At 45.3% G+C, this 13,596-nt stretch overlaps 2 protein-coding genes across 2 annotated transcripts; both read right to left on the bottom strand.

The window, feature by feature from the left end:
• Nucleotides 1-2,011: 2,011 nt before the first annotated feature.
• On the bottom strand, nt 2,012-2,602 carry LOC136535261 (uncharacterized). Its single transcript, XM_066527559.1, has one exon. It carries the CDS (start codon nt 2,600-2,602, stop codon nt 2,012-2,014), a length of 591 nt encoding a protein of 196 aa, XP_066383656.1.
• Nucleotides 2,603-4,171: 1,569 nt separating this feature from the next.
• LOC136535260 (uncharacterized) lies at nt 4,172-4,564 on the bottom strand. Its single transcript, XM_066527558.1, has one exon. It carries the CDS (start codon nt 4,562-4,564, stop codon nt 4,172-4,174), a length of 393 nt encoding a protein of 130 aa, XP_066383655.1.
• Between the last annotated feature and the right edge of the window lie 9,032 nt (nt 4,565-13,596).

Below are 13,596 nucleotides of genomic sequence, written 5' to 3'. Positions count from 1 at the left end.
GCTCAATATCACTCAATGTATTGTATTAGGTATGTAGTTTTTTTTTGGAGTCGAGTCCTTAGCGAGCAGTTGTTGGAATGGCCAGTTGGCCACCATTGTCGATGGGTTTTCCGGTTTGCCTTCCTGCCCTCATCTCTCTCATCTCTCTCCCCCTTTTTATCACATGTTGCTGTTGGAATGACTGCTTCTTCGACACATTTCACCAGAACTTTACCACGCGTACTGTGCTTTAATCATATCATGTATGTATGGGAATATGGCTTTAAACCATGCATTTTGTTTCGCGCACGCTATATATACTCTCTGTCGATGCGAAGGCTGTAATTTACTGCTCCCTCCATTCTAAATTATAAATTATTGTAATTTTTTTTAGAGAGTCAAAGCATCTCAAGTTTGACCAAAATTATAAAGAAAATTTCAAAGCTTTATGACATCGAATAGGTATGCTATAAAAATATGATTAATGAAGAATCCAATAATACTTATTTAGTACCATAAATATTATTATTTTATTATATAAATTTAGTCAAATTTAGATGTTTTGACTCTCTAGAAAAGTTGGAATGATTTATAGTTTAGAATGGAGGGAGTACTACTTAACAGGCGAACCAATGCAAGCATTCGGTTCCACCATTGGGATTATATTCTGCGTGCTTTGGCGTGTACCACACAACTTTATTTATTTGTGCTGTACTCTCAAGACTGCACTTTGCGTGTGCCTGTGATAATATTCTAGGTCCTACGTGTTAGCCCAATGGTACATGCTACTTGTCACTGCACCGTAGTCCCAACACAACGCGCGTGCGACTAGGCCTAACGACTCTTATGGTCGGTGTAAATGGCACAACAAAGAAGATGGAGAGGGAGGACTTGGCGAGGGCGTGTTTAGATGCCGCCCTCATCTTGGCTTGCCTGCCAGGCAATTGATCGCAGCCTTAGGCGATCGAAATCCAACGCCTAGGGACGCTGCCTGGGAGGCAGCTTCCAAACACGCCGAAGAGCGTGGCAAGGAAGATGGGAAGGGTTGGACGTGGGAGAGATTTGGTGCTGGTTTTTCAAGCCTGATCCTAGGGTGAGGCAAAGTGGTGGTCGCTCCAGGCCCCAAAAGAAAGGGATCTCTTCCCACGTATGTATAGTATGTAGTACTATCACTTGGTATATGGCTTAATAAAAGTCTAAAAACCCAAGAAGACAACCATCCAGCACTGAGATGTGCATCACCAATTGACGTCGTCTGAGCCGTGCCATGTAAAACAAGTCACGGTGCCTCGTTCATAACAGCCGGTGCACCAGATGCAATATATATCACTGTTTGCTCTTTAGCACCTGACAGCGATGGCGTATTTAGGGTAGTGATACAAAAGATAAAGCGGTTACAACAGATATTGCACTACACGCAGCACAACTTTGGATTGAGAAAATGAAGGCCACTAGCTTAAGACCTCTTTAGATCTTTTAGTCCATCCCTACCCTGTTTGGATGGATGGACTAATGGCCATCAAAGTTGCTGTATAAAGACCAAAACGCCCCTAATTAATGCACACAATCTCCTCTTATTTCTCTCCAACTTTTCTCTCTCCTCTCTATTTCTCGCATCTGGATTTCACCGGCCACGATTGAAGACGTACACGACCGACGACCTCAAACAGCTTACATCCAGCCCGCGGATGAAGCAAGCAGCAAACGCATATACTCCATCGGCAATATATAATAAATAAAATTAAAAACGAAGAAGAAGCAAACAAAAAGATCGAAACAGAAAGTCAGAAATAGATAGGACACGAGACCAGAGCATTGTATGTAGCAACCAACAATATTAGTCGACATGCCATGGTTCGTCTTCTGGAGCCACGGGCCTGTCTTGTACTGGCTCTTCGCCCAGGACGTCGTCCCCAGGTTCTTTGTCCGGCATCTGAAGCTTGCCTGCCAAGGTCTTGGCCCCTAGGAGCGAGATGAGGAGCCAGACGTAGGAGAGGAACTCCCCGCCTTCTCCCAAGCTCTTGGCGTGCAGCTAGCCCCTGCACATGCTGGCGGAGTAGCACAGCATGCCCACCCACACTAGGTGCATCAAATGCCAACGGTCATTTTCGTCCTCGATGTCGAGCAGCTCCTTTGCGGGGTTGCAAGCGTCGTCGATGACGCTATGTGCCTCTTTTTCTTTGAGGCTGGCTGCTTTTTCCTTGATCTTGTCTAGGAGGATTTCATCGGAGAGTGGTTGCTTTTGCTTCTTCTCCTTTTCTGTCATTTCTTTGCTGGCCTGGGTGATGATGCGATCCATATGCTTGGTGGCTTTAGTGAACAGATCCCGCCTGTTGCCGGTCATCAGCATGTCGGGTCTAAACATGAGGAGGTAGGCCATGTAGTTGGATATTGCCTCTGGGCACACCTCACGAAGCACCTCGCCATGCGGAGGCCTGCACCTAAAGTGCCTCGGAGGCTTGCTGCGGAAGCAGAGGTCGGTGGCGATGTGCCAGATGAGTACGCTTGCATCGAATGGCGTCTTACGAAGGCTTCGCCATATCACCACGTTGGGCATCTTCGTCTTCCTCAGCGGATCTTCAGTCGCCGAAGAAATATCAGTGCTGCCGCCCGTCGTCTTCATCAGGCGCTCCTGATCTACTTCGTCGCCGAAGAAACAACAATGTTGGCCACCTTCTTCGGCTGATCTTGATCATCAGTCGAAACGGCGGCAGTCTTGTCCATCTTCGGGCGTTGCTGATCTTGATCATCAGTCGAAACGGCGGCGGTGTTGTCTATCGTCAGGCCTTGCTGATCTTGATCATCCACTACCGAAAACAGTATAATTGCCGAGTGCATTCCATCGGACACTCGGCAAATATCTTATTTACCGAGTGTTTTGAATGAAACACTCAGCAAACAAATAGCACTCGACAAAACCCAACTTTGCCCAGACACAGACACTCGGCAAAGTACAGGCACATGCGCTGGGCGTGCGATGGCCGTGTGACGGCCGTTGGGTGTGCGGCCCTGCCGTTAGAACTTTGCCGAGTGTCCGTTAGACACATTCGGCAAAGACAAGGTTTGCCGAGTGTTCTGCGCAGGCACTCGGTAAAGTAATAATATTGCCGAGTGTTTTTTATTGGCACTCGGTAAAATAATAATTTTTTTCTCTCCTGCCCTCCAAACTTTTTCTACTCTTCACATACAACATGTGGTACTACATGTTAAAATTTGGTATATTTCTCGATGTGTTTGCTATATTTAATTAATTTATTGCATTTAGAGGAATTTTTTGGTTTAAGTTAATTTTGATCTACAAGTGATTCAAATAATGGAATAAATTGAGTGGAGAAATCATATTCATGTTATTGAGTCCATTTTGGGGCCTTACCCGGGAAATGAAAAGAAATTTCGAACATTTTGTTCATGAAACACGACCACGAACATGTGGCCGAATGGTTTTTAAATTCTAAAAAAAGCAAATGAAGTCTGAAAATCACGAGATTTGTCAAGATCTCCTGATATCATACGTGGAGACTGTGGAAAAAAATTGAGAAGGTTTTGCACAATTTGTTACGTACCATGCTTACAAACCGAAGCATCTCCAAAGAAGAATCAAGGAGTTGAGAAGGATCTGGTAAGATTTGGAGTCAAAGTGACGGTCGTATTGGGGTTTGACTTCAAAACTTTTTGTATAGGCAATAGACAACATAGATTGGTCCATGTCAAATTTTGGGAATTATTCGGATCCATTTGATAATTTTAATTTATTAACTGTAATTATAGAATTTTAATTAATATAAATTGAATTTGAGCTATAACTACAAGAAATAATGGAATAATATTCGTAGAAAAATCAAATATGCATTGTTAAGTGAATTTGACAAGATACTTTCAAAGTCCATCATAACAAATTTAGTAGAACACACTATGAAGGAGGACGGTGCAACTTGAAATATTTTTTTTTGCCGAGTGTTCTCTACCTAACACTCAGCAAAAAGAATAGTTGCCGAGTGTCGTACAGGGGACACTCGGCAACTTTGTTGATCCAGCCCCACTGCGCAGTATCAGACGGTTTGAAAAAAAAACAATGTCGAGTGCCCCCGATGTGGACACTCGGCATATCTTTAGTTTGCCGAGTGTCCAGATCGGGGGAACTCGGCATACCTTTCATATGACCCCCGGCCGCACCCCCTGACGCACACGACACTCATGCACACACGTGCCCGCCCACACTCACGCACTCACACACGCCGCCGCCGCCGCCCTGTGCTCCGGCCATCGCCCTGAACGCCCACCGGCCCGGATCCTCGCCGGCCTCCCTAGGACCCCACCGCCGCCCTGCCCGCCATTGCCCTGTGCCCCGGCAGCCGCCGCCCTCCCCCCAGCGGCCGGTGCCTCGTACGGAGCCCGCCGCCGCCCAGGGACCCCGCTGCCCCCCTCCCCCTAGCTGCCGGTGCCCCGGCGGCCCCCTGTCCCTGGCACTGCCCCCTGCCGCCGCCAGGGAGCCTATCGCCGCCCCGTGTGGAGCCCGCTTCCGCCCAGGGACCCTGCCGCCGCCCCGGGAGCCTGCCGCCACCGCCCCAGGTAGTCTATGTATCATTTTTTAGTTAAGTAATAACTATGCTTATATGATTATTTCTTGTAACTAGTCAATAATTATGAAATATTTGATGTTGAGACATGATGAAACTGAGACTCTTATTTCCAGAAAAAGCTATTTTTTAAATAGAAAAGAGTTGAAATTTATTCATAATTTTCACTAGTTACCAGCTACTTCTAGATACTTATTAAGCGTAATTATTTTATAATTTGTTGGCATATGATTGATTGCTAGAGAGTCATAGTAGTTATCCCAAAACCTATGTGGTTACCCAACGGTAATAATCTAGAGGTGAAGGGTTGACATACTGCCACTAGTAACCATTAGCTGTCACGCTACGTGTACCAAATTTAAGCTTGTGTGATTTGAAATACACACACAAGCAGTAATCATTCACTCTCCAGCTTGAATCGAGTTGTACCAAATCATTCACCTCTGTTTTTTATTTGGCAAGTTTGCAAATCTGAGTTGGAAATGTACAGCACTGAGTGTTGTGTTACCGTTGAATCCTTGATATGTGTTTAGTTGCTATTGGTCCTGAATTGAGTAAGGATTCAACTGTAACACAACCAGATTGGATACAATTCATATATATTAATAGCTAGCTAGGCGCGAACCATATCATGTTGAGATCAAAAGGCTGATTTGATGGATCTGTAAAAGCTCAAATGGAAATAATGTTTGCATCATCCCATGCTGCCTAGGAGATAAGGCGCAAGAACCATGCTAGCTAGCTCTTGCAATCTCCATATGTCGAAATTGTTAAAACTAGACATACACATACAAGCAACATCACTTCAGCAAACAGTGATGTTGTACTATTAACTTGAGCATATTTCCATGCCAATGATTGCCATTCTTTTAATGATCTCGCTATAAACTTACTGACCCGATGCATTTAGCTCTCTATTATCTTCAACTTGTAGGTTTTTGCCGCCGCTCCCTGCCCTGCCCTGCCACCTGGTTCTGCCTTGCCCTCCCGCCACCCCACAACTTGCCGTCGTTTTGCAAGGTATAAGATGTGTATGTGGTTGTCGGCCATCGTGCCATTTGTTTCCGAGTGTATGTGGTTGTCGGCCATCGTGCCATTTTATTTGTTGTAGGTTTTGGAAACCTCCCCGTGCAGGGGAGGTGCTGTCGAAATTTAGATTTGACACTATTATGTTTTATTGTAGGAGAGGCTATTGCAACGTCCTCAACTCGTCACTTTGCAGGACAGTAAGGTGAGGCATCAAAGACCCTTCTTTCTGTATCATGTTCGTATATTACATAACCATGCTAGGTGTCTCCCGTTCGAAAGAGATACGGTTGGAAATATGCAGATCTTTGCATATCTATAACCGTATCTATTTCGAATTGTCCACGTTTTTTGGACAGCCCGAGGATGTGTAGATACAGTTAGTTTCCATGCTCTACTCCGATCCGTGATAGAGTTTCGGCAGCATCTCCCTACTATTCTCCGGATACACAATCTCCCTTCCAGGACATGTATTTGGAGAACAGCGGGAGGTGCTGCCAAAATTCTGTCACGGATAGGAGTAGAGTATGGAAACTAACCCCATCTACACATCCTCGGGTGGGATTAGGACCTATCTTCACCTATTAGACAGTATAGGAACGTGTAGATGCAACGTGATTTTTTATATTACTTGCTGATATGCTAGAGGATGGATGACCGTGAGTGGATGTACACAGGCCGCTCTAGTCAGATTTCGTTGACCGATGAATGGATTGACAAGACCGATGCTTTCTTGAAATGGGCATTTGCAAGGGTTAAAGGAGCTAGTGTCACTTGGTGCCCTGCAGCAAATGTGCAAACATGCGTCGGCAAACCAAGGTGGTCTTGGGTAAACATCTTTGCAAGAATGGATTTACGACAGACTATACCAGGTGAAACTACCATGGTGAAGCCGATCGTGGGAGAGACAAGGTTGTGAGACAACGCATCAAGGAATATGATGATGATGCTGGAGTAGGAGACATGTTAAATGACTATCATGAAGCATACTTCGATGAAGGACGCAGGGAGGAGGAGCCAGAGGCTACCGCAAAGGCGTATTACGACATGTCTGCGGCACAGCAACCCCTACACGGGCATACCAAGGTTTCTCAACTGGATGCCATTGCACGCCTAATGGCTGTGAAGTCCCAGTGATTACATTTAGGCAATAACAGTGATGACGACATTCCTCCTTCGGAGCACGGGCATGATTATATCGACACGCGTGATAGTGATGATGAGACTTAATCTCGATCATGATGATTATTTCTAATACATATATGAGCCATACTAATTTATTTATTATTTGTCATACATGTTATTTTTGAAGTATGTTTAGTTTATTTTGCATATCTTTCTAAGTATGTTTTGTTTATCTATGCTAATTGGTTTACTCTTTTTAATTGCAGGTGATTGAACAATGGTGGGCTGTACGAGGAAGATCGCGGCGCTTTACAAAAAATTCAAAGCTACAGGTTCAGGGTCAGCTTCAGGGAAAGGTCGAGGGAGGGGTCGAGGCAGGGGTCGAGGGAAGGGCAAAGGGAAGGGTAAAGGGAATGTTAAAGGGGCGAGGCCCCCATCGCCTGTAGCTTCCTCGTCGTCGTCTGAGGAGGACGAGGTACCTTCCGCACATGCCTCTGGTGACGAGGATGTACAGGAGGAGCAGGAGCAGGTGGAGGAGGAGGCAGTTGGTTCCCAGGTCTAGTTGCGAGGTCCCTCGACCCTCCTGAGGCGACCGATACCTCTTGAGAGACGCCCGATGATTCAACCCTATGGGAAAAAGTAAGTAACTTTAGATGTTCTCACTAATTTTTCGTTTGATATGTTGAAAATTACAATGAAAACTAATAATTTATCTTAATCACTTGGACAGGGGTTGGATTAAGGTCAGTGGGGGTGATCACAACCGCAAGGTCAACGGCATCCTTGGCCTTTTGTGCAGGCTACACTTCCCTGGCTTAGTGCAGTTCGGCGAAGAGAAGGAGTCGGCCAACACGTGGGACCACTACGTCGCCGCCCGTGACGCCGCTGATCGTGACGGCAGGGTATTCCCCAACAAGGCGGAGCGGGTGAAGGGCTAGTTTTGGGTAAGTATTCCTCGCACTACATTGCTCAATACATCACATTCACTGGACATTCTTGAAGTAATGACTGTATACATCGTGTCTATATGCAGGACTTCTACAGATGTCAGGAGGGGTATGAGGCCAAGGTGGCCTCCATCTCTGAAGATGGCGCCAAGAAGCTCGTGAAGGACATGCACTACGAGGCGCGCGTCCAGGCCATCATCGACTACTATGCTCAATACAGAGGGGTGAAGGCTAAAAAAGAAGAGGCAAGAACAATGAACCTGACCCGGGAACAATTCTTGAAGGTAAATATAGAATATTAATACTTACTTTTTATGAGATTAATTATGCTTAATTTTATTTTTTCACATGTCATACACTTGATGACGTAGGTGCCTCCGTACTGGTGCACCCAGCATACCCTGTGCTGGGAATACATGGTGGACAAGTGGTTGGAGCCCACGGGGGGGGGGGGGGGGCGGTGGAGACGCACAACGCTTGCCAAGGATCGGCATTTGCTGATGCCACGTGCATCACACCATCAAGGCAGCCTAAGCCTCGACGAATACAGGAAAAAATAGGTACACGAATTTATTTCTTTATTCTAACGCTCAATTCTGCATAATTTCTAATCATTTTGCATTTTTACCGCAGTCGTCGTCACATGATGGCCAACCTTGCTCCTAGTTCAAGGCATGGGTTCTGTCCAAAAAGGGCAAGGCGACGGCAAACATCGACTTCAACCCGGAGGACCCTCCCGAGGCGTACAGCGATCCCAGCATCCACAGCCGCGTCACTGAGTACACAGTGATGGCAAGGGAGGTTCATGGGTCAGAGTTCGATCCGAGCACCTAGTATCTTGATGGAGAAATTGTGATGAGGGTGGGAGGAGGCAAGAAGGAAGGCCGGTACTGGATTGACGACAGTACAATCGACATGGCCTCTACTCCCACTCTCTCCCAGATCCGAGCAAGGAGCACGAGCTCGAGCTCGGCGATACACCCACGGCCAACCACTACACAATTCCAGATGGAGGCTCTCTAGGTTATTTTTGTGTTTATTCATCGTTTGTTGATTGTTACGTACTTTAGCTTTGCATTGTAACATTGGATAAAATATTATAGGCCCGGGTGGAAGCAGAAACGAAGCAACGGGAGATGGAGGCGAGGATGGAGGAGATGATTCAGCAGAGGGTGGCGGCTGAGCGGCAGAACATGGAGGAAGAACAATGACTGACGATGGAGCATATGATTCAGCAGAGGATAGAGGCCGAGCGGCAGAAGATAGAGGAAGAAAATTGGTTGAGGATGGACCAAATGTTCCAATACATGCAGAATTTTGCATCGAGTATGGATCAACCTTTGCCACCGCCACCGATGCTATTCCCTCCACCTCAGCCACCCACAACTACTCTTGTGAGTCACTTGACACCTTATATTGCAGATTGAATACTTTGACTTAGAGAACTTTAGATGTTAGCTCAAAATGACTTAGAGAACTTTAGATGTTAGCACAAATTGACTTAGAGAACTTTAGATTGAATACTTTGCATGTTTTTGTGACTAGGTAGAGATGTAGAGTCGTGGGTAGTCTTGATGCTTTGCTTAGAAAGGTTTTGGTCCACGAGTCGGCTGGATGATATTGGGCATGTGCATTTGCAATATTGCAACTAAACTCTTAGGATTAGTTTGGGCTCCATAGTTCTCTGTTTTGTGCAGAATTAAGTGCAATCTCCATGTGTCAAGGAACCTTAGATATTAAGTGCATCACATATAAATATCAATCTTGTCTCACACATGCAATCTCTTCTCTTTTGTGCAGAATCAATCGGCGGCACCAAATAATCAGCCTCAAGACCCGGATTTGTCGCAGTGGTTTCAAGGGCCTCCGCAGTGATTGCATTTGCGTTTGTGGCTTATTGTGACTTAGTTGTGACTTATGATGATGGTTTATTATGCCTGTAATGATGGTTTATTGTGAATTGTGATAATGGTTTATTGTGAATTGTGATGATGGTTTATTATGCCTGTGACATAATTATGCATGTGATGATGGTTTATTGTGAATTGTGATGGTTTATTGTGAATTGAGAGGGGTCCGTTATACGTGACATATTAGTAAAAAAGGGGGTATTGGTCGCTTTGCTGAGTGTAACACTCGGCAAAGAGAGACATTGTCGAGTGTCAAGCCAAAACACTCGGTGAAGAGGCCAATTTCTGTTATTTTGGGAACCTTCTTTGCCGAGTGTTTTGGCTTTGCCGAATGTATTCTAATGGACACTCGGCAAAGTGACCATAAAATCTGGCCATTGCCCGCTTGTTTGCCGAGTGTTTTGGGTGTGACACTCGACAAAGTGTCTAAAAATTTGCCGAGTGTTTTGGCCTTGACACTCGGCAAAGTTTAGAACTACGCCGATTGTTTTGGGCTTGACACTCGGCAAAGTTTAGAAACTTTGTCGAGTGTTTTTCCGTCGTTTACTTGGCAAAAGAGACGTCACCGTGCCATCCCGTTAACTTTTTTTGCTGAGAGTTTATTTTTGCCGAGTGTTTATTGACACTCGGCAAAAGGCTTTGCCGAGTGCCCGCTGATTGACACTTGGCAAAGAGCTCTTTGCCGTTAAAATATACGCCGTGTGCTCTTTGCCGAGTGTTACATTCGGCAAAGCCTTTGACGAGTAAAGCTACTGTATCTCATAGTGATCAGTTGAAACGGCGGTGGTGCTGTCCGTCTTCTTGGAGTAATATTTGGTCTTGAGCAGCCTCTCCATTTGGTCTACAGTCCAGTAGTCCGTCTTGGTGAAGCTTGTGTAACTGGAGAGGTCAGCGTTTTTACCTTTTTTGAAAACCTTCACCAATTGATAGGTGATAGCATCCAAGACGGTGCGGTACAAGCTTCCGGTCGCTCGAGTCCGAACACCATGGTCACGGTATGCTGCGTCCACAGCTCGTTGTCTTCGATGGTGTAGGCGGTGATCTCCTCCCGTCCACCTAGGTAGACGAGGAGGAGAGGCGCCCACAGGACCTCCAGGGAGCTTCCTTTGTTCCCGGAGTCACAGCAGCTGCAGCTGCTGCTGATGCTGCTCGCCTTGGAATGGCGAGGGTGGCGAGCGTAGATCGCTAGAGCATCTGCGCTCACGTACGCCGCCCAGATGGAGAATCTGAACAAGCGAGGGATTGTGTAGTTGCGCATGGGGGCTGCCAGCAGCAGGAACCACTGGAGACCCAGGCTGCCGAGGACGAGGATGCGCAGCTGCCACTCGTCCCACCATTGCACAGCTCTCAAAATGTCAATCATGTTTCTCGGATCTACCCAAGTAGCAGCTTAAGAGCCTCTTTGGCAGGGCTCCTGTAGGGGCTTCAGCTCTGGCTCCTGCAGGAGCTGTGCCAAATGCCTGTTTTGAAAAGGGCTCCGCATGGAGAGCCGGTCAAGAGTCAAAGCCATTTTTTGCCTGCGCAGGAGAAGCCTCAAAAACGAGCTTCGCACGGCTCCTTGCTGTGGGTTCACGTCGTCTAGTGCGAAGGAGCCGTTTTGCCAAACGTTTTCCAGAACGGCTTCAGCTCCTCTAGAGGAGCTGCTCCTTCAGAGGAGCCAGAGCCGGAGCCATTTTCAGAGGAGCCAGAGCCCTGCCAAACAGGCCCTAATTGTTAGCTCTTGATGTGTCTATGTCTAGTTTTGAGAGTGTCACTACCACCACTCAAGTCTGTCTTTTCTTTTTTGGTGTTTGTGTATCACTGCCCCTGATGTTACACCTATACCGATCACTAGTGTTTATAATGCATGCGTGTTGGGTGTTTCCTTACAATGCAATAATGTGTGCCTTCCATTAAACAGTGGAACAAACATTTAAATATCCCTACTTTATTTCTATTATTAGTATCACACGCTTTGTCAAAAACAAAAGTAAAAAAGAAAAGAAAAGAAGAAAAGAGAAAAGCGGTCACACTCTCTATTAGCTACTACAACTTTGTTTCTATGTGTTGCTTCTTGCTGCCCAGCCCTTTGATGTCCGTGGCAATATTCCAAAGTGCTAACGCGTATTAGAGACGAAACATACCTGCTTTGTTGTTAGTTATTCCTGTCTCTGAACTTTCCCGCCTTTGATGTTCCCCTCCTTTCGTGATGGTCACAGTATTAATCGTCCAACCGCGCACCACAACTGCTGGTAGATCGATCTGCATGCAAGGCTTGTTTGGATGGAAACTAAACAGGGCAGGCGTTGCCTTGCCTTGCCTAGCCAGGTAAAATTTTGGGCCACTATCGTCCAAACAACCCGCAATGTCTTCAATTCAACAGTTGAAAGAAGAATATTTAGTCACAAGTGCTCCAATTCTAATTAGATATAGTGTAGCCCTTCCAAAACTTCAGAGACAAAAAACCAAAGAAGGCTAAGCGAAATCCCTGAGATATATGGTTTAATCCTTAACGTGACTCTTCTGAGTTTTCTTGTGTAAAACCGCATGCGTTCTCCTTAAGCGAAATAGCTGTGCCCGTGCTGAATTTTTCAAAAGAAATAGGATCTATACAAAGATTAAAGTGGAAAACTCTTTGCATTCGCTGCCCTTTGCGTGTCATGGTGATATTCTAAGTTCTCACATGTTACAGATGCCCTGCTTTAATTTACTTTTGCTTTTTGAATAAACTAACATTGTCAATGTGGGTGCTATCTGTTGTTGGATCGTCAGCACTGTGAGTACTTAGAATGTTAAGAACCAATTCCCTCAGTGCCATTAGAAATTTTATGATTTTTCTGTGTGCCATTAAAATTGCTGAATTTTACTCCCATATTTAAAGATATATAACCGTTTGCACGATCCAGCAAGTGCGGCCTGCCCAGTCCAAATTTTCATTTCGTGGCAGCAGCTGAAGGATCACATCACATGAATTAATATTGGATATGCCATTGCCACGTGTTTGCCGGAGTAACTCAATTCCCTGTTGAGCAAATCATTCCTTGTGAGCACGCGCGCGTATATCCTTTCTTGTAGCTGTCTAGCCATTCGATACACCTTTGACAAACTTAAAATTCTATCTTGCTCTGATGCTCTCCTTGTTAGTGTAATCTCTGTACTCAACAGCCAAAACTAATTTATTTGCCATCGACTCCACCAATTTTATATATATATATATATATATATATATATATATATATATATATATATATATATATACATACACACACTACGTACATCAGTCCACCAGTTTAACATACAATAATTATCATCAACAAAATTTTCATCAACAATAAAACCAGTCAACTCTCCATAAATAACCCCAGCTGTTTGGTTCAAGGGCATGCTTAAGTCTGCAACTAATTAAAAACAAAACAAAAGAAAAAAGGAAAAGAAGAAGAGAGAAAAGCCGTCACATGTAAAACAAAGTCCCCGGAGAAGCTACCTTATGAGAAGTCTGAAGAGGAATCAAAAGCATAGCACAAAAAGATTTGGATAACTGGCGGCAAAGTGTAGCAGAATCAATAGCAAAAGAAGAAGGAACTTATGAAAAAATTGCCAAAGCCGCACTACATAGCTCAACGAGAACTAAGGAAAAGAGTCAGTGAAGTGGAGAAAAAGCGGCGTGAGGCATGTAAGCCCCCGCCATTATCGGACTATGAACGCTCTCTTGATAAGTCATATAAGGCGTCGCTGAAAGCAAAGAGAGCAGGGAAAGATGTTGCACGGCTCGGGCAGCAATATAAGCAATCTATCGACCCGCTAGTTGTTGAGGATGATTGTACAAACGCACAAGGAGGTCCAATCGATAGGGAGGCACTCCAAGACTTCATGGACACAACAGGTCTCACAACTCAATAGCTCATTGGGGGAGGATCGATACCAACAGCCAAATTTAATATTTACCGGACCTATGTGTATGGTAGGAGTCTTGTCAACCCTAAGTCCTATTCATCACTGGGTACGCAAATGTTCTTGTTAAACAAGTGGTACTTAAATGCGTGTGCGAAGAAA

Source organism: Miscanthus floridulus, unplaced genomic scaffold (genome assembly GCF_019320115.1).
Source record: "Miscanthus floridulus cultivar M001 unplaced genomic scaffold, ASM1932011v1 os_2644_1, whole genome shotgun sequence".
In the NCBI taxonomy this organism is placed as follows: domain Eukaryota; kingdom Viridiplantae; phylum Streptophyta; class Magnoliopsida; order Poales; family Poaceae; genus Miscanthus; species Miscanthus floridulus.
Note: the sequence above shows the minus strand (reverse complement) of the source record. Positions and strands in the feature narration are given on the sequence as shown.